Source organism: Haliotis rufescens, unplaced genomic scaffold (assembly GCF_023055435.1).
Source record: "Haliotis rufescens isolate VD_foot unplaced genomic scaffold, xgHalRufe1.0.p SCAF_4, whole genome shotgun sequence".
NCBI classification, from domain to species: domain Eukaryota; kingdom Metazoa; phylum Mollusca; class Gastropoda; order Lepetellida; family Haliotidae; genus Haliotis; species Haliotis rufescens.
The window spans coordinates 6,774,283-6,795,590 of record NW_025964112.1 but is presented as its reverse complement, the minus strand read 5'-3'; the positions used below and the strand labels follow the sequence as shown (position 1 = coordinate 6,795,590).

Below are 21,308 nucleotides of genomic sequence, written 5' to 3'. Positions count from 1 at the left end.
CAATCAAATTACTGTCATTAGCAAGATAGATTCTATGTTAACTTTGAGATATAGAATAGAATGGAAATTTAATATGCTGGATGAGTCAGGATAGATTGATGGCGTTCTACAACCTACAAGAGATGACCAGGCGACACACAAGAGATGACCAGACGACCTACAAGAGATGACCAGGCGACACGCAAGCGATGACCGGACGACCTACAAGAGATGACCAGGCGACCTACAAGAGATGACCAGGCGACCTACAAGAGATGACCAGACTCACACAAGAGATGACCGGACGACCTACAAGAGATAACCGGACGACCTACAAGAGATGACCAGACGACCTACAAGAGATGACCAGACGACCTACAAGAGATGACCAGACGACCTACAAGAGATGACCGGACGACCTACAAGAGATGAGATGACGACCTACAAGAGATGACCGGACGACCTACAAGAGATGACCAGACGACCTACAAGAGATGACCGGACGACCTACAAGAGATGACCAGACGACCTACAAGAGATGACCAGACGACCTACAAGAGATGACCAGACGACCTACAAGAGATGACCGGACGACCTACAAGAGATGACCAGGCGACACGCAAGCGATGACCGGACGACCTACAAGAGATGACCAGACGACCTACAAGAGATGACCGGACGACCTACAAGAGATGACCAGACGACCTACAAGAGATGACCAGACGACCTACAAGAGATGACCAGACGACCTACAAGAGATGACCAGACGACCTACAAGAGATGACCAGGCGACCTACAAGAGATGACCAGGCGACCTACAAGAGATGACCCGACGACCTACAAGAGAAGACCAGACGACCTACAAGAGATGACCGGACGACCTACAAGAGATGACCAGGCGACACGCAAGCGATGACCGGACGACCTACAAGAGATGACCAGGCGACCTACAAGAGATGACCAGGCGACCTACAAGAGATGACCAGACTCACACAAGAGATGACCGGACGACCTACAAGAGATAACCGGACGACCTACAAGAGATGACCAGACGACCTACAAGAGATGACCAGACGACCTACAAGAGATGACCAGACGACCTACAAGAGATGACCAGACGACCTACAAGAGATGACCGGACGACCTACAAGAGATGAGTAGACGACCTACAAGAGATGACCGGACGACCTACAAGAGATGACCAGACGACCTACAAGAGATGACCGGACGACCTACAAGAGATGACCAGACGACCTACAAGAGGTGACCAGACGACCTACAAGAGATGACCGGACGACATACAAGAGATGACCAGACGACACACAAGAGATGACCAGGCGACCTACAAGAGATGACCAGGCGACCTACAAGAGATGACCCGACGACCTACAAGAGAAGACCAGACGACCTACAAGAGATGACCAGACGACCTACAAGAGATGACCAGGCGACACACAAGAGATGACCGGACGACCTACAAGAGATGACCAGGCGACCTACAAGAGATGACCAGACGACCTACAAGAGATGACCGGACGACCTACAAGAGATGACCAGACGACCTACAAGAGAAGACCAGGCGACACACAAGCGATGACCGGACGACCTACAAGAGATGACCAGGCGACCTACAAGAGATGACCAGGCGACCTACAAGAGATGACCAGGCGACACACAAGCGATGACCGGACGACCTACAAGAGATGACCAGGCGACCTACAAGAGATGACCAGGCGACCTACAAGAGATGACCAGGCGACACACAAGCGATGACCGGACGACCTACAAGAGAGGACTAGACGATCTACAAGAGATGACCAGGCGACACACAAGCGAAGACCGGACGACCTACAAGAGATGAGCAGACGACCTACAAGAGGTGACCAGACGACCTACAAGAGATGACCGGACGACCTACAAGAGATGACCAGACGACACACAAGAGATGACCAGGCGACCTACAAGAGATGACCAGGCGACCTACAAGAGATGACCCGACGACCTACAAGAGAAGACCAGACGACCTACAAGAGATGACCAGACGACCTACAAGAGATGACCAGGCGACACACAAGAGATGACCGGACGACCTACAAGAGATGACCAGGCGACCTACAAGAGATGACCAGACGACCTACAAGAGATGACCGGACGACCTACAAGAGATGACCAGACGACCTACAAGAGAAGACCAGGCGACACACAAGCGATGACCGGACGACCTACAAGAGATGACCAGGCGACCTACAAGAGATGACCAGGCGACCTACAAGAGATGACCAGGCGACACACAAGCGATGACCGGACGACCTACAAGAGATGACCAGGCGACCTACAAGAGATGACCAGGCGACCTACAAGAGATGACCAGGCGACACACAAGCGATGACCGGACGACCTACAAGAGAGGACTAGACGATCTACAAGAGATGACCAGGCGACACACAAGCGATGACCGGACGACCTACAAGAGATGACTAGACGATCTACAAGAGATGACCAGGCGACACACAAGCGAAGACCGGACGACCTACAAGAGATGAGCAGACGACCTACAAGAGATGACCGGACGACCTACAAGAGATGACCGGACGACCTACAAGAGATGACCGGACGACCTACAAGAGATGACCAGACGACCTACAAGAGATGACCAGACGACCTACAAGAGATGACCGGACGACCTACAAGAGATGACCGGACGACCTACAAGAGATGACCAGACGACCTACAAGAGATGACCGGACGACCTACAAGAGATGACCAGACGACCTACAAGAGATGACCGGACGACCTACAAGAGATGACCAGACGACCTACAAGAGGTGACCAGACGACCTACAAGAGATGACCGGACGACCTACAAGAGATGACCAGACGACCTACAAGAGATGACCAGGCGACCTACAAGAGATGACCAGGCAACCTACAAGAGATGACCAGACGACCTACAAGAGAAGACCAGACGACCTACAAGAGATGACCAGACGACCTACAAGAGATGACCAGGCGACACACAAGAGATGACCGGACGACCTACAAGAGATGACCAGGCGACCTACAAGAGATGACCAGACGACCTACAAGAGATGACCGGACGACCTACAAGAGATGACCAGACGACCTACAAGAGAAGACCAGGCGACACACAAGCGATGACCGGACGACCTACAAGAGATGACCAGGCGACCTACAAGAGATGACCAGGCGACCTACAAGAGATGACCAGGCGACACACAAGCGATGACCGGACGACCTACAAGAGATGACCAGGCGACCTACAAGAGATGACCAGGCGACCTACAAGAGATGACCAGGCGACACACAAGCGATGACCGGACGACCTACAAGAGAGGACTAGACGATCTACAAGAGATGACCAGGCGACACACAAGCGATGACCGGACGACCTACAAGAGATGACTAGACGATCTACAAGAGATGACCAGGCGACACACAAGCGAAGACCGGACGACCTACAAGAGATGACCAGACGACCTACAAGAGATGACCAGACGACCTACAAGAGAAGACCAGGCGACACACAAGAAATGACCAGACGACCTACAAGAGAAGACCAGGCGACACACAAGAAATGACCGGACGACCTACAAGACATGACCAGGCGACACACAAGAGATGACCAGGCGACCTACAAGAGAAGACCAGGCGACCTACAAGAGATGACCGGACGACCTACAAGAGATGACCAGGCGACCTACAAGAGATGACCAGGCGACACACAAGAGATGACCAGGCGACACACAAGAGATGACCAGACGACCTACAAGAGAAGACCAGGCGACCTACAAGAGATGACCGGACGACCTACAAGAGATGACCAGGCGACCTACAAGAGATGACCGGACGACCTACAAGAGATGACCAGGCGACCTACAAGAGATGACCGGACGACCTACAAGAGATGACCGGACGACCTACAAGAGATGACCAGGCGACCAACAAGAGATGACCGGACGACCTACAAGAGATGACCAGGCGACCTACAAGAGATGACCAGACTCACACAAGAGATGACCGGACGACCTACAAGAGATAACCGGACGACCTACAAGAGATGACCGGACGACCTACAAGAGATGACCAGACGACCTACAAGAGATGAGCAGACGACCTACAAGAGATGACCGGACGACCTACAAGAGATGACCAGACGACCTACAAGAGATGACCAGACGACCTACAAGAGATGACCAGACGACCTACAATAGATGACCGGACGACCTACAAGAGATGACCAGACGACCTACAAGAGATGACCAGGCGACCTACAAGAGATGACCGGACGACCTACAAGAGATGACCCGACGACCTACAAGAGAAGACCAGACGACCTACAAGAGATGACCGGACGACCTACAAGAGATGACCAGGCGACACGCAAGCGATGACCGGACGACCTACAAGAGATGACCGGACGACCTACAAGAGATGACCAGACGACCTACAAGAGATGACCGGACGACCTACAAGAGATGACCAGACGACCTACAAGAGATGACCGGACGACCTACAAGAGATGACCAGGCGACACACAAGAGATGACCGGACGACCTACAAGAGATGACCAGGCGACCTACAAGAGATGACCAGACGACACACGAGATGACCAGACGTCCTACAAGAGCGAGAAAGAAACTATTAAGGGTGACTTTGGGGGACATTTCTACTGTTGCAATACTTCAAACACTATTGAGACACAATTACAACCGAGTACCACTATATCAATAGCATTGCGATAGTGGGATAAATATGTTATTGAGACAATAGACTAAGAACAATTTGGCTGTTCAAGCAAATTTAATTCACGTCCTTCAAAAACCATTTTCTTTGACTGCTAGCTCCAATTTGTAGGATGCATTTGAACTTTGCAGTTAATAATAATCCTTTATGTCCCAGTTTCACACAGGGCACTCATTACAATGGCTATATGTTCCCGGCATTACAGTACACCATCACCCCCACCACACCACACTAAAACGTCAACGCCCGACATGTTCACTTGAAGTCCACACCCGTGAAGATCCGGGTCAGAATAGATCTTCATGCTTGCCGTAAAAGGCGACTACGCTTGTCGAAAGAGGCGACTAACGGGATCAGACTCGGTGACTTGGTTGATGCATGCCATTGTATCCCATTTGGGTGGATCGATGCTCATGATGTCAAAGACTGGATTGTCTGGTCCAGACTCGATTATTTACAGACCACCATCATGTGTGTGGAATACTGCTGAGTGTGGCGTTAAAGAACAAACAAATCGAGAGCGTTATTTCATTTTTACATTTATCTCAATACTATCGATAATGTAGCGAGCCATAGGACCATGAACAATTGCGAAGCAATATTTCGACCAGTCGATAATTACCGCTGATAATGATAGTGACCTATAGGTGACGGACGTGGTCGTTACTTCTACAGTTGAAGTCTCAGTTGAGACGTTGATTAACGTATGATTGTTACAACGCATAAGAGAAGACCTGTTTAGAAAGGCCCGTCACGGGTTAGGGACCGCCTCCGGGTCTTGTCGTAGACCGTCCGCCTGGAGAGCGGAAGGTCCGGGGTTTGATCCCCGGCTGCGTCATACCAAAAGACATTGAAAGATTGTACTTGTTGTTACCCTGGCGCTCGGCATTTAGAGGCTAAAACAGGGACTGGTCGGCTCGGAGTCAGTATACTGTGTCTGAGTGGGGTATTCATGTTAAACTGCGGCATGGTATCTCAGTGGGCTAGCACTATAAAACCGACTAGTACAAGCAGACACACATACGTGCATGCAATAAGTGCAATAATCTTGGACGCGACGTTAAACTCCATGTCACTTCACCTCACCTCACGGTTTAGGGCGGTCTGTCCATGAGAACAAATGCAGCTATCTATACATCTAATCAACACTGTCATGCCTGCGAGATTCACACCCTTGCAAGAAACACAACAGGTGAGACCACGGCAGATGGCTGATCTGCATAGCTGTAGCTGTTAATCCTACCGTAAAACCTGGAGTAAGCGCTGGTTGAAAATTTATTTCGGGAAGTCGGTCTTAATTCGAGGCGGCCGTTTATATTTTCAAGCAGACGATTACATCACCTTTATTTTACATTGTTTCAGTGCCACACTCGGGGGTTTCACAAGCCTTTTACTCATTAAGGTTTGAGTAAAAAAAGGTCTTCAGCAACCTGTGCTTGCCGTAAGAGGCGACTAACTGATCGGGTGGTCGCAGACTTGGTTGATGCAAGTCATCCGATCCCAATTGCGTGGATCGATGCTCATGTAAATCACCGGATTGTCTCGACCAGACTCGATTATTTACAGACTGCCGTCATATAGCTGGAATATTGCTGGGTGCGGCGTTAAACAACAAACAAACAAACAAAAACATCACAAGCCTTAAGGGAACAGAGTTTCACAATAGGCGTTTTTTCAAGGCAGGCACTTATTCAAAGGTTACGGTAGTTGTTGCATATCTATTGTTCTTCGAAAACGCGTACGTTGAAATAAAGAAAGCATATTGCTAAAAATGGAATACATGCCTATACAATATACTGAATAACAACACTATATAAACACGACAACCGCTGCTACACATCATTCGCTATGTAAGACTTTTCATTGTAAATATAATAAAAACTAAGAATGTATGTCTATACAAACAACACAAAAACACTTCCTGCTGAAATAAAAAATATATTCAGTATTAAGATGTGAAAAAGGTTGAAACCGAACATCCTTGCCGGAGACTAAAACTAGGTCATGTGTGAGGCAAATGAGGAAAAATACAAGTTATTTTCAAGTTTACTCTTGTCTGAAATAGAAAATTTCCCATGTGTACAAACAACCACCAAAACAAAATAACCACAAATAGCCGAGGGTTTCAAGTATTTTCTTGGGTTTGGTTGATTTTTTTTATAAGTTGCCCACACGTAAAGCATAACACCTACACATGTCTTGAAATACTTTCTTTTCTAAATGAACAAAAGTAGTTTCAATATTTGATCGTCTCTTGGGTTCGGGTCTATTTGTTGTTCTTTAGCAAATCTGTATTTCAAGTTTGTTTACTTACTTGTTTCACCGTTGTACGTCAGTAGATGCGGGGGGAAGTAATTAGCGTACTGTTTGTCGGGGGAATAGTGCCCGTAAGGACGCATGCCTGAAATATAAGCAGAAAAACATACAAAATAAATAAACAAACACATGATCCCGAAAAGTAAACTCTTTTAACATGTATCGACTTGTGAAGATCCGGGGTAGAATAGGTCTTCAGCAACCCATGCTTGCCGTAAGAGGCGACTGTGCTTGTCGTAAAAGGCGACTAACGGGATCGAGTGGTCAGGCCCACTGACTTGGTTTGAAGCATGTCATCATATCCCAATTGATGCTCATGATATCAATCACTGGATTGTTTGGTCTAGACTCGATGATTACCAGACCGCCGTCATATAGCTGGAATATTGTTGATTGTGGCGTTAAACAACAAACAAACAAAAAAAAACAACAAATCTTTGCAAACGTAAGAAGCACAGCGGGGACACAGGTGGCCCAGTCGTCTAAGGCGGCGCATGCGCGGTGCAGAATCGCGTACATTAGGCGTGAAGAAATCTATGATGGTGGGTCCGAATCCCATATTTGCCATGAATTTGTTTGTCGGTTTGTCGGCAACGTACACGTGCTCATAGGTTTCACCAAAATGGTAAACGTCTGAGATCTGCATCACTTCGGGGATCAATCTGACACGCCATGCTACAACTTCTATACTGTTCAAAACAGCATTAAAACTCACTCACTCACACGCGCAGCTCAGTACTCGCTACGTCGCAAGATGTCCAAATCTGCCTCACTCACTCACATCACTCCCATTTACCACTGTCCAAAAGCATTCCTAGAAACAGACTGGCAAAATGACGTATACATTTGAACACTGAATTTAACCCAAAAATTGAAAACGTTATCAAAACAGTACTAGGATGAAAACAGTCGCCGAAACACTGCAAACATAATGTCAAAGAACAACAATCATACCGAATCAAATACATCGCATCGAAAACCATTTCATATCATTTTTAGCCACCATCAAACATGCCTTTATACTTTCTTTAACCCCTCAGTTTACAAGAATGCGCCATTTTGAAAATGACGTCACTCTAGACGTTAAAAAGAAGACTTATTTTGAAGCGATTGATTTATTCAGAATAGATTCTGAATTGAAGTCAATGGGCTTAAATTTAGGTGGTCTTTTTTTCAGAAAAATACAACAACCAGGACAACTAAATAAAGTAATATAGCCAGTAGAAGTTGGAATTATTTTACCTCGCGTATTGTTTTACATACACTTCAGTGGCCACTTCTCTTGTGTCTGGTTAAAACGTAACAACGATAACCTAACGATGAAAATGTTTAACTCATGTTTAATCTTGTTTCAGAATTATTTTATATCCTTCATCGTGCTGAACAATGCCGTTTTTTTAAGTAGATATATAATTTCCAGCCGACTATTTACGATCAAACTGATCATTTTCCGCCCCAAAGTATCAGTTTGATATAGAACCTATTTGAAATAAAGATCATTCGGAACGTGACAGTATAATACGCATAAAAACCCGTCACAAGTATCCCACACACGATCCACAGCAGACGATAAAGTTCCTTTTAAAAAGTGATGGAAGGTAATTTTAAGTGACTTTAGTGAAATTTATAATGCAGTGTAGGATATCAAATATGTTATTCATAGGTAGGCTTTATCTATGTTTTACGGATCTCTGTCTGAATATTGACATGATAAACACTACTTCAGAGAGTATATTGAGTTATTGAATTATGATTTTTTTATGAACGTTATTATTCAAGCTTTTGGAATGCAGGTATGCAGAAAATTAAATTCGAGTAAATTGATAACATATGGTGTTGCGCTCAATTAACAAAACAATTCTAACACGTTTGTCGAATTCATAAATGATTTAGGGAAAGCGGTTCGATCCGATTTTTGTAATTCGAATCCATACGCGCAACTAGAAGCTTGGATAGCTATTACTCCGCTGCAAAAATAGTCCGTCCCAGCCCCCGACCGTCACCATGGGAACGCCGCTCGGGGGAAGTGGGCGTTGCTAGTAAGTCGCATGGAGTTGTGCGACCAGCCCCACCCAGTCGGGTCATGTGGTGTAACCCCGCCGGCTTGAATAGAGCACACTATCTGTTGTTTGGAAAATATTCCACAATGTGAGTCTAGCGTGATCACGGTGTAAGGGAGGTAACTGCTTTGCAACAATACCTCGCTTTGAGTTTAAAAAACAGGCTTTGTACTTTTGTGGGGTCGGGAAAAAGTAGTGATGTTCTCGCAGTTGTTAGATGGAATAATATGGCTTGTAGCTGGGTCGTCGCGACCTTGTGTTTCGAATGCAAGCATATTTTATTCGTTTACTTGTGTTTTGATCACACAGTCCGACAGGAGGACAGCTGTGCTTTAGTAGGGACATATAGGATACAGTTCCGCACTTCCATTAATTACACCGAATTGATTAAATGCAATATGTGTGTTTGTGCTGTAACAATTTTATAAATTAGCTGTCATTTGTTTAATAGTATCATATTTACACAGAAATCGATTTTGAACAAAAGGTTGAAAAGTATTGCAAGTTTTGTTTTACCTGAAAAAAATGATTTTATGACACACTGATTTTGTAATGGATGAGTATATAGCACTTCATAAACGTTGATATTTTTGCTCCCGATATCAATCATGCAAAATAATCACGAAGTCATTTGGTAAACATCTGTCTATGATTAATCTGGATTTTTTTTTGCGCGTTTATTCATTTCTAGATTTTCCAAAGTTCATCAGACAATTCTAGCATCAAGCGACTCGGTTTGTGTGAAGAGTGTTGCCGAAGCCAAGGCTTGTCCATGTGATAAACATTATATAACAGTCTTAAGCCTTTAGAAGTAGACAAAGTTAGACTTACGACTAGGTTCCTTCCAGGCTATTTCTTACAGACCCTGATACAAATATATCAAATACAGCCCATGCAAGTCTATACTGTTTGGCAAGTTTACTGCAGTATCAGGTCTGAAAATGAAGAGAGTCTCTGGGCTCCTTTTTATTATATTTTTATTAAGATAATTGAACAACTGTTTTTTCTGTAGGATATGTTCATTTCAAAGACAAGATGTTAGTCTAACTATCTGCCAACAGAGGGCTCGGGCAGGTTTGACGGAAATACCCGAACGTGAGTACAGGAAACCCCAATTCTTTCATAATACTGACGTTCCATGACCCATTAACTTAAGTAATATGAAAAAACGGATGGGCCTTGACTTGTTTTTAGAAGTATGTGAATTAAGGAATGTTTTAATAACTACCATACGTTAATCTATAACGGTGAACGGATTAACGTTGACGCGAAACACCATTAATCCGGACACCAAGTTCAAGTGTCATTATATCGCAAAAACAAATTCGCCGTTTTCTACCTTAAGGTGTTTAAGATAAGCTGAAAGACAACGGACTCACAGAAATAAAATAAGGTGACTGGGTGGTAATATTTCCAAAAGCCAGTATGACCAATTCGTGCGTGCGTGCGTGCGTGCGTGCATGTATGTGCTTATTCTAGCTATATGTCAGAGGACAAAATAATCGTGCCTGAGCTAGACAAACCAGTGATTGATTTAGCTGACTAAATAATTGTGCCTGAGCTAGACAATCCAATGATTGATTTAGCGGACTAAATAATTTCCCCTTAGCTAGACAAACCAATGATTGATCAAGCGGACTAAATAATCGTGCCTGAGCTAGACAAACCAATGATTGATTTAGCGGACTAAATAATTGTGCCTGAGCTAGACAAACCAATGATTGATTTAGCGGACTAAATAATTGTGCCTGAGCTAGACAAACCAATGATTGATTTAGCGGACTAAATAATTGTGCCTGAGCTAGACAAACCAATGATTGATTTAGCGGACTAAATAATTGTGCCTGAGCTAGACAAACCAATGATTGATTTAGCGGACTAAATAACTGTGCCTGAGCTAGACATAGCAGTTATTTATTTAGCCTAAGAAATTCTTGTATCTGAGCTGGACAAACTAGTGATTGATTAAGCGGACTAAATAATCGTGTCTGAGCTAGACAAACCAGTGATTAATATTATGAGCACAACCCCAAGCCGTCGGGGTAGGAGATCTAACCGGAGATCTCAATAGCAAATAGTGGTCAGTGTGTGGTCAAATCCCTGTAAGCAGATTTCGAGTCGATAGTGTGTATGTTACATTGCCCATTCGTGGTCATCTGGTCATGTGATCAGAACAGCTGATCTACACTTAGTGAATGGGAGTTTCCACAACAGATTCCCACAATGGGGCACCAGGCAGCATATCCCTGACTGCCGGGGGATTCTCTTGTATTCCACACAAACCCAAGCGTGTTTCCGACGACTATCAACGGCTAGTCAGCAATTAATGTAGCATGGTTACAGTGTTCGCTCGTCATACCGAAGGCCCGGGTTCGATTCCCTACATAGGTACAATTTGTGAAGCCTATTTCTGGTGCCCCCTGCCGTGATATTGCTGGAATAGTGCTAAGAGCGGCGTAAAACAACACTCACTCACTCAAACACTAGTGTGTTTCATTAAATCTACCTAGGGACGGCGGTGTAGCCTAGTGGTTAAAGCTTCTTTTCTCACGCCGAAGACCCGGGTTCGATCCCGACATTGGTACAATGTGTGTTGCCTATTTCTGGTGTTCCCGCCGTGATATTGCTGGAATATTGCGAAACTTCGCCTTAGGGTATATTCATTCACTTTTTCTACTTAGAAACTGCATTTTAAAGTTGGAAAACCAATCAGTGGCGAGTCATGAAATAGTACAACAGACATAATGCTTATGCTTTCAGAAATACGAGAGACGTAGCCAAAGGCAAGGGTGCGGAACTGATGTTTCGATGAATCAGTTATATTTTATGGTCTATCTTTTTAATTTTCGGAATATACGTTCAGGTTGGCAACTCGCTGCAAACACTTGCAAATAAACCAAGGCATTAATATATATTTTACACAATGTTTTATTTACCTACAAATGGGATTTAAATCGTTTTATATTTAATAAAAATTTACCTCTTCAATTTTTGCTTTCAACGAACTTGTGATTATTTCAATGAGTATCCACTTCATTTTGTGATTCGAAGATTTTAAGGACTTCAGAGAATTATAAAAACGGTATTTGTGACATCATCAGCGCCTGCACGGAACGTGCGGTATACGCTGTGTGGCGATGTCAGGGATCAAGGGGTGCCCTAGACTTGCACAAGTCTCTAAGGCAATAATTATCAGTTTTAAATCATAATTTCTAGATTTTGTAAATAAAAAGAAAAAATTGTCCCTTCAAGAGATTGGAGTCTTAAGACTGTCCACATACCTAGACTTGCCTATTAGAAGGATCGAATTTCTACACATCCACGGAGCAAGGCGAGGGGAACCCCCATCGGGCGATGTGTTTAAAGCTGGGTAATGATTTGTCAAACACGACTGATAAAACACGTCAGGATATCAAGTCCCTTGAAACTAAAACAAATCTGAAGTGAAGGATGTATGAATTATTGGAAGATCAGCAGTCATCATACAGGCTTTGTTGAAGGGTGTCGTGATGCATCACGGTGACGTTTTCCGCCAACAAAACTTGTTCTGCTTCTGGATAAGCTTGGGCAAATTCACCTTAAACCCCTTAGCATGACATAAAATTGTGAAATCAAAGATGGCCATTTAGCTGAGTTTATCTTTTTGAAATTACAAGAATCACTTTTTAATGCTTTCACCTCCTGAGTTGGCCCTTATCCCGGATTGGCGGAGCATTCCACAGATTGAAAGTGGGTGCGTTTCAACGACTCCAGTTAACTGTTTCCGTGCTTTGAGAAGAACAAACAATGGCGTGATGTCATTGAGGTATGTTTTTAAAAAAAACAAAAACAAAAAAAACATCCTCGCAAAGGACACATGTACCATTCCATCTTAAACAGAATACAAGCTTCCCATTGGTTCGAAATCATTAACGTGAGTGAGTTTTGATTTAACGCCGCTTTGAATAGTATTTCAGTTATAACATGTCGGCTAGATGTGAGAGAAAAGTCCAAAGTGATGCATGTCTCAGACGTTTAGCTCTTTAGCACCACGAGGACACGTACGGCGCTAACAAACCTAGAAACATATTTAGGGCGAATGTTGGATTCGAACCACAATCTGATATAGTACGAACAAAGCTTAACAATGTAACTAACACGTAGAGGTACTATGTTATTCAGACAAATAACTGAGTATGGTTTTACGCCGCTTTTAACAATATTCCAGCAATATCACGGCAGGGGACGCCAGAAATTGGCTTAGCACATACCCATGTGGGGAATCGAACCCGGGTCGCCGGCTCGAACAACGAACGTTTTAACCACTGGGCTATCCGACCGTCCCCTCAAACAAATGATGCTTTGAGTCATATCAAATCATGCAGCTTATTGACGTGTCAGCCTTGCCCAATCGGAACAGTTTATCCAGGTGTCTTGCTGGGACATACTGTATTATGTCACACCTGTTTGAATCACGTGCTGCACTTACGAGCGACGACAGGTGGTTGGTAAGGACACGATTTCCCTCTATTTTTCTTCGTTCCATATGTTGTTGAAACTGTTCAAACCACTTGCGAAGTTAAAGTAGCTAGGACATTTAAGGTACATAAAACGCAATCCCGTTATTTCAAAATGAAATCGTGCTGACAGATACATTTCTAGTTAACGATTCATGGACGTGGAACAATATCGGTTTGAAACCGATTTGCCAAGCGCGACGCTACAGCTAAAACGTGCCGTCGAAACCAAGTACTCTCATGAACGAGAGAAATCATGTGCGAAGTGAGAGATAAGAGAGATAGACATGATGACGTCACTTCCGAAACGAAGCTGTGGTGACGCATGGGTCTAGGGTATTACCATATTAGAAAGGTAATATAATGCCCTTGAGAATCGAGGATGTCTTTTGAATAAATATAGTCGTTCAGTAACAGTAAGACGCCCTTGGATTCATGTAAACCAGTATTTTCCCAGGACTTAAATATGCTTTTGTGACAAAGTGTAGCGTGTATGAAAGTTTCTTCCGAGAATTGTAGGCAGATTATCAAAGGTATGGTTCTATCAACACATTAAAAATTCCAATTTCAGTCAGAGTGAGTGAATATGGTTTTACGCCTCTTTTAGCAATATTCCAGCAATATCACGGCGGGGGACACCAGAAATGGTCTTCACACATTGTACCCATGTCGGGAATCGAACCCGGGTCTTCGGCGTGACGAGCGATCGCTTAAACCACTAGGCTACCCGACCGCCCCAATTTCAGTCAGAGGATGATTTTGTTGAACATAAGGCTTTTTCGGCTTATCTGATTAAGTCGCCCCCAAACAATAACTAGCAATATTTGAAGCCATGTCCGGAATTCGACCAACACTCATCTGACCAGATGTGGGTGCCTTGCATTTCCGCGGGATAAAGAATCTACCGCACTCAACTCTGAACAAGATTGCAGCCTCAGATCATAACGCTCTGTCGGGGTCCGGGTAGGAATGTAGCACTCAGCAACCTATGCTGGTCGTAAAGGGGGACTAACGGGTTCGGGTGGTCAGGCCCGGTGTATGCATGTTGATTGCATCCCAATAACGTGAATCGATGTTCATAATGTCGATCACTGGATTCTCTGGTCCAAACTCGATTATTTACTGACCACAGTCACCCAGCTGGAATATTTCTGATTTCGTTAAACTACAAACAAACATTTCTCTGTCCAGTTTCTTTACGAACATTTAGCTAAAGAAAAAGATTGCATCGGCTCAATGTAATTGTTCAGACATCAGCTTCAATTTCCATGGGCAGAATTACACCCTCCAATGACAGATTGGTATCTGTGTGAGGATCGACATTGACTCTACCAGTACCAGTTTTCCGACCTAGGGTTGCCTACCTAACTGTCCTACCCGTGAAGATCCGGGGTAGAACAGGCCTTCAGCAACCCATGCTTGCCGTAAAAGGCGACCATGCTTGTCGTAAGTGGCGACTAACGGGATCGGGTGGTCAGCCTCGCTGACTTGGTTGATGCATGTCATCGTATCCCAATTGCTTGGATCGGTGCTCATGATGTCAATCACTGGATAGTCTGGTCCAGACAAATTCTATTCTGATACAGTGCAGGGTTGCCCCAGATCTTTAAAAATCCGAAACAGCCTCTGGATGTTACGAGCTTTCACGAAGAGTGAGTGAGTGAGTGAGTGAGTGAGTGAGTGAGTATGGTTTTACTCCGCTTTTAGCAAAATTCGAGCAATATCACATTTCGACATTAGTACAACGTGTGAAGCCCATTTCAGGTGTACCCCGCCGTGATATTGCTGGAATATTGCTAAAAGCGGCGTAAAACCATACTCACTCTTTTCAGAGTAATCGTGCATCTGGTCATGGAGAATCTCGTCATGCATGGTTGGAATATAGATCATATCTGTATAGTGTTCAATTCCGAGTAATGGAGAAATCTGAGAATTTTGTTGGAGAATATGCGAACCTCCGGTATCATCAATAATTGTTAGTGGTTCATGCTTTTGAGACCGCCTCCGTGGTCTAGTGGTAGAGCGTCCACCCGGAGAGTGAAAGGGCCGGGGTTCGATCCCCGGCCGCGTCATACAAAAAGACGTTAAAAGATGGTACTTGTTGTTACCCTGTCTGGCGCTCGGCATTAAGGGGCTAAGACAAGGACTGGTATACTGTGTCTGAGTGGGGTATTCATGTTAAACTGCAGCATGGTATCTCAGTGAGCTAGCACTATAAATCGGCATCAGTCCGGACTAGTATAAGCAGCCACACAAACACACACACGTACATGCACGTGCAATAATCTTGGATGCGACGTTAAACCCCATTTCACCTCACCTCACCTCATGCTTATGATTTGGCTGGAATCGTACAATGAACTCTGCTATTGCAAGAGGCTTCTAATGGTAATAGAAATGGTTTTGTCGCTTCCAGATGGTCACCCCCACCAAACATATAATGTTTTCTCTAAAAGGGGGAGCCGATCTTTCACTATGCATATTGATTCAGGGCGTATCCAGTAAACAATTATTTTTTAAGACCTATGACAAAATCAACTTGTACATTCATCGTGTCCAATCACAACACCCTTCACCCCCCCCCCCCCCCCCCCCCCCCCCCACACACACACACACCCTTACCCCGCTACACCCACACACCGACACCCACAAATTGTCAGTACCTAAGGAAGGCTGTAACAACGAAACACACAAAGGTTGCCTTATTCGGTGGTATCTATCAAGTCGAGGCACATAAAAGTGATTAGGAGGTTTAGTTATAGAACTAACGTCATTATATGGGGTCTTGTTGAACACCTATTGACATTTAAGGACGCTGATTGAAGATTTAGCGCTGGTTTATGGGACTGGTTTTAAGCAGGTTCAGATGGCTTTACCCGAATGTTTTATGAGAACACACTCTTCCAGAAACCAAAGCTTGGTTAGGCGGAATCACATTTTTATTCAGTGACGAAACGGATCGCCTACAAGTTACCACGAAAATCTTTGACAGAATTACATTAAATAAAAAAGTAAGAAATTCAAAACTTAAATGAAGAATTTTAATTAATTTTAGAGCCGCTCCCGAAGAAAAAAACAACAGGGGTGGTGGTGAAAAAACCCAAACACACTTCGCATTAAGAACATTATTCAAGCCTCTTCGTTTCAGAAAGGTACGATTCAACTGTTTCAGTAACTCATTTCCACCACATATAAACAACTGGCGCTGTTATTTTCCAGGGATAATGTGATGATGATGTGATGAAATACACTGTGTATTTACTAATTACACTGCGCATTTTAGTTTAGTCTTTGCTCGCGAGCGCGCGTATGATGTGATTTAATTAACTGTGTTTTATTTTAGTGTGTGTAGTATGTTTCAATATAATGTGTATTCAAATTAGTGTGTGTGTGTGTGTGTGTGTGTGTGTGTGTGTGAGAGAGAGAGAGAGAGAGAGAGAGATATGTTTCAATATACCGTGTATTCTATTTTAGTGTGTGTGATATGATTTAAAAAATGTGTATTGTATTTAGTGTGTGTGATATGTTTTAATATTGTGTGTATTCTATTTTAGTGTGTGTGATATGATTTAATTAACTGTGTATTTTAGTGTATGTGATTTAACTTTAAAAAGAGTGTGTGTGATATGTTGCTGGGTATTTATTTTTAGTGTTTGTGTGAATATTTTAATAAACTGTGTATTCTATTTTAGTGTGTGTGTGTGTGAAATATTTTAATATACTGTGTATTCTATTTTAGTGTGTGCGATATGTTTTAAAAGGGTGTGTATTTATTTTTAGTGTTTGTGTGAATATTTTAATATACTGTGTATTCTACTTTAGTGTGTGTGGTACGTTTAATATACTGTGTATTTTATTTTAGTACGTGTAAAATAATTTAATATACTGTATTTTGAATTTTAGTGTGTGATATGATTTAATATACTGTGTATTTTATTTTAGCGTGTGTGTATGTGAAATATTTTAATATACTGTGTATTTTATTTAAGTATGTGTGAAATAATTTAATATACTGTGTATTTTATTTCACTGTGTATGATATGATTTAATAAACTGTGTTTTATTTTAGTGTGTGTGATATTTTTTAAATTTTCGTATCTGTAAACTAATATACTTGAAATTACGTTTCGTATCTATAATGTGTTGTAATATATTTATATAGTATCTGTGGTATTTGTTTAAATGTGTGTATATGAGTTAATTGTATGTGATACAGGTTCAGTATACCGTGTATATTTAAGCTAAGTATCTATGATATTATATTTTCCATGCAAACAATAGGCTGGATTAATACAACATGACTCAAAACGTATCATCGTTCACGACTACTGACCTGATTACTAGGAATCTTATTGATGTGATGTACTTAACATTATTCCCATGTTGGCAAGGGGTAAAGTATAGTGAGTGCATGTTATTTTGCGGCACAGTCAGCATGATTTCAGCAATACCAGCACAGTCTATAAATACTTGAGTTTGTGCCGGGGACAGACATGATCAGCAGTGTGAGCATCACCAAACGACGACGCTTGGCACACCATCGACCACTTCGCATATTCTGACCACGTGGTCGGCAGTTTACACGCATGCGTATTGGGTCCTAACCTGCCGCAAAAAAAAAAGGGCTTCATGGTCCTGAATAATCTTTGACCCGAGAGTACCCCCCGTGGGAATTCCTACTCAGAATAGGTCTTGGGTACCCAGGTTCCTATACCCTATCTAGTTCGTACGAATATTGTCTGGTTGTGTGTCATCCTTACCCGACGGTCATGCTATCAACCTCTGGTTTGCTTGGTCCGATTCGAACAAGGACAGACAGCCGTGGTATAGCTTGCATATTGCTGACAGTGCGTATCATTATTAACACAGTGGTACTTGATAATTGACCTGATAGTGCATGCGTAACTTTTAAACCTGAACTTTGAGTTCCCACACCTTTTCCATTTAGTGTTAATACGCGGAATAGAGGCGGTCGGGTAGCCTAGTGGTTAAAGCGTTCGCTCGTCACGCCGAAGACCCGGGTTCGATTCCCGACATGGGTACAATGTGTGAAGCCCGTTTTTGGTGTCCCCCGCCGTGATATTGCTGGAATATTGCTAAAAGCGGCGTAAAACAATACTGACTCACTAAATACGCGGAATAGGGTTTTTAGCTGTTAGTCAAAGAATCTAGCTATCTGATTGGTCAGTCGCCGTCTGGTAAAAATCATACAAGTCAACTGTGCGGATTTTAAGGCCTCGTGCTTGATTTGACGTCAATTTCTTGTTACGTCATAATTGATGCTGTTCGCGCTTGGATTTAACATATTGACAGTCCGATGGTGGTCAAAAGATGAATGTAATTGTCACGGAAATATATTCACCGAAATAAGCCTTTGTCAGTGTGAACAAGTAATGATAAATTCGTCATATGTGTCAAATCGGGATGTACGTGATTGAACGAGCTGAACGTTCGTGAACACTCGTACTCGTGGTGTTAAAGCCCATTCACCTAGTCAAATCTTGTACAACCTGCTTGTGACGAAGTGACGCCTAGCGCCTTTCACCATGTCATTAAAACAGGTATTACAAGTCACGACAACATGCCTCACACAATTTGTTTGTTTGTTTGTTGTTTGACGCCACACTCAGCTATGTTCCAGCTATATGTCGGCGGTCTGTATCCTACAAACTTATTATTCTTATGCAGCAAACAAAGATTTCTATTAAGGAAGAGAATGTATGGATGTCAACTTCTTTATTATGAGGAACACAACGTTTCGGAGTAAATACTTACTCCTTCATCGAAAGTGTTGAGACCAACAACCAACTCATTGGCGAGACAGCCACCGTGTTCCCAGAGGTTTCCGAACTGTCTTACCCGACTATCATTCTCCAGCCATCAACAACATTCTCCATCATCCCAGTTGCCAAATAGCCCAACATCAGGACCAGCACCTTCCCCTGATGAAGGAGTAAGCATATACTCCGAAACGTTGTGTTCCTCATAAAGAGTTCACCCGATGAAGGAGTAAGCATGTACTCCGAAACGTTGTGTTCCTCATAATAAAGAAGTTGACATCCATAAATTCTCTGTGTATCACTCCTAAATGCCATTTCAAGACTTGAAAGATTTCTGTTAATCTAAATAGCCCACAGCATACGGATTTGTATTAATTGCCATAAAATAAATCAAATTGCAATTAACATATCAGTTTGTGCTCCACCCATGTTATGTATGAAAATCTTACCTGTGGAGTCCGGCTTAGAAGCGTTGTACAGCATAGCGGTACCCACCTGTGTGACAGCCGCTTGTGACAGCGTCTACTCGGATATACGTGTCTCCCGAACAGTTCTGCATAGGCTGAGGGGCGGTTACATCTTCCCTTGACTTGCGAAATGATTTATTTTCAATATCATCTGATCCGTTGCAAAATGATAGAGAAAAAATACTACAATATGCGTGTCAGGTTCGATAGCTACCTATTACCTGAAAAAAATGCCAAATTACTGACATATGCTGCGTGCTTTGTATTTTAATTGATTTAAAGCCCGATTAATGCAAACAGGTTAAACACAATCGGTCGTTGTTACCTTATTCGCGTGGCGGTAGACTGCACGTCCTGGGTGAAGGTGTGTGAGTTTCAACCGGTGCACATTTGACCCGATCGGTTGAGACTTGCATCATTCAACACAGCGTCGTAATTACAATTGAAATTTCAGAAGAAACCTTTGAAGTATCAAGATATTTTCCTTAAACACAAAGGGGCTTACTGTTCATCGCTTGAAGATATAATGCTCATAAAATAGTTTCAAGTAAAGTTGAGATTAACGCCTGTCTATTTAAAATTTAAACATGGATGTATGCGCCTTGGAGCGTGAAAGATATAAATAATGCTACCTCGACTCTGCTATTACAATAGATCAGTGCATGATGAGGTAGTCTGGGTGTTTTTTAGGTTGCACATGAAAACTATGAGGACTGCGGTCTATTTGTGCGTTGTTTGTGCACGTTGTCTGTAATGTAATTTGCAAGGCCCGCCTTCCACATTAGAAGGGGTAAGTAATATAAGGCTTTCCCTGTGTGTGTCACGTTAAATTCCTCAATCTTTCGTCTGGTTATGTCTTGTCTAATTTGTCTAATCAGGTTGTCTGGTTATGTCTCGCCTGTCGTGTGATAACCAATTGTCTGTCGTTTGGTCACGTATTGTCTGTCGTCTGGTTATGTCTTGTCTGTCGTCTGATCATGTCTTGTCAGTCGTCTGGTCATGTCTTGTCAGTCGTCTGGTCATGTCTTGTCTGTCGTCTGATCATGTCTTGTCAGTCGTCTGGTCATGTCTTGTCTGTCGTCTGGTCATGTCTTGTCTGTCGTCTGGTTATGTCTTGTCTGTCGTCTGGTCATGTCTTGTCAGTCGTCTGGTCATGTCTTGTCTGTCGTCTGGTTATGTCTTGTCTGTCGTCTGGTCATGTCTTGTCAGTCGTCTGGTCATGTCTTGTCTGTCGTCTGGTTATGTCTTGTCTGTCGTCTGGTCATGTCTTGTCTGTCGTCTGGTCATGTCTTGTCTGTCGTCTGGTCATGTCTTGTCTGTCGTCTGGTCATGTCTTGTCTGTCGTCTGGTTACGTCTTGTCAGTCGTCTGGTCATGTCTTGTCTGTCGTCTGGTTATGTCTTGTCTGTCGTCTGGTTACGTCTTGTCTCACGTCTGGCCATGTCTT

General features: G+C 43.3%; 1 protein-coding gene across 2 annotated transcripts in view; it reads right to left on the bottom strand.

The window, feature by feature from the left end:
• Positions 1-20,277, bottom strand: part of LOC124143046 (NGFI-A-binding protein 1-like) — a 141,407-nt gene extending 121,130 nt beyond the window's left edge. Inside the window, exons 1-3 of one of the 2 annotated variants that reach the window (XM_048382387.1) lie at positions 20,188-20,277; positions 19,891-20,013; positions 7,058-7,144 (exon numbers count right to left, since the gene is read on the bottom strand). In XM_048382387.1, the coding sequence (XP_048238344.1) occupies positions 7,058-7,144; positions 19,891-19,954 (151 nt within the window). In that variant the 5' untranslated portion in view covers positions 19,955-20,013; positions 20,188-20,277. Of the gene's footprint in view, positions 1-7,057; positions 7,145-19,844; positions 20,014-20,187 lie in introns of those variants that run through there. The other variant, XM_048382388.1, reaches the window with a different exon arrangement.
• Between the last annotated feature and the right edge of the window lie 1,031 nt (positions 20,278-21,308).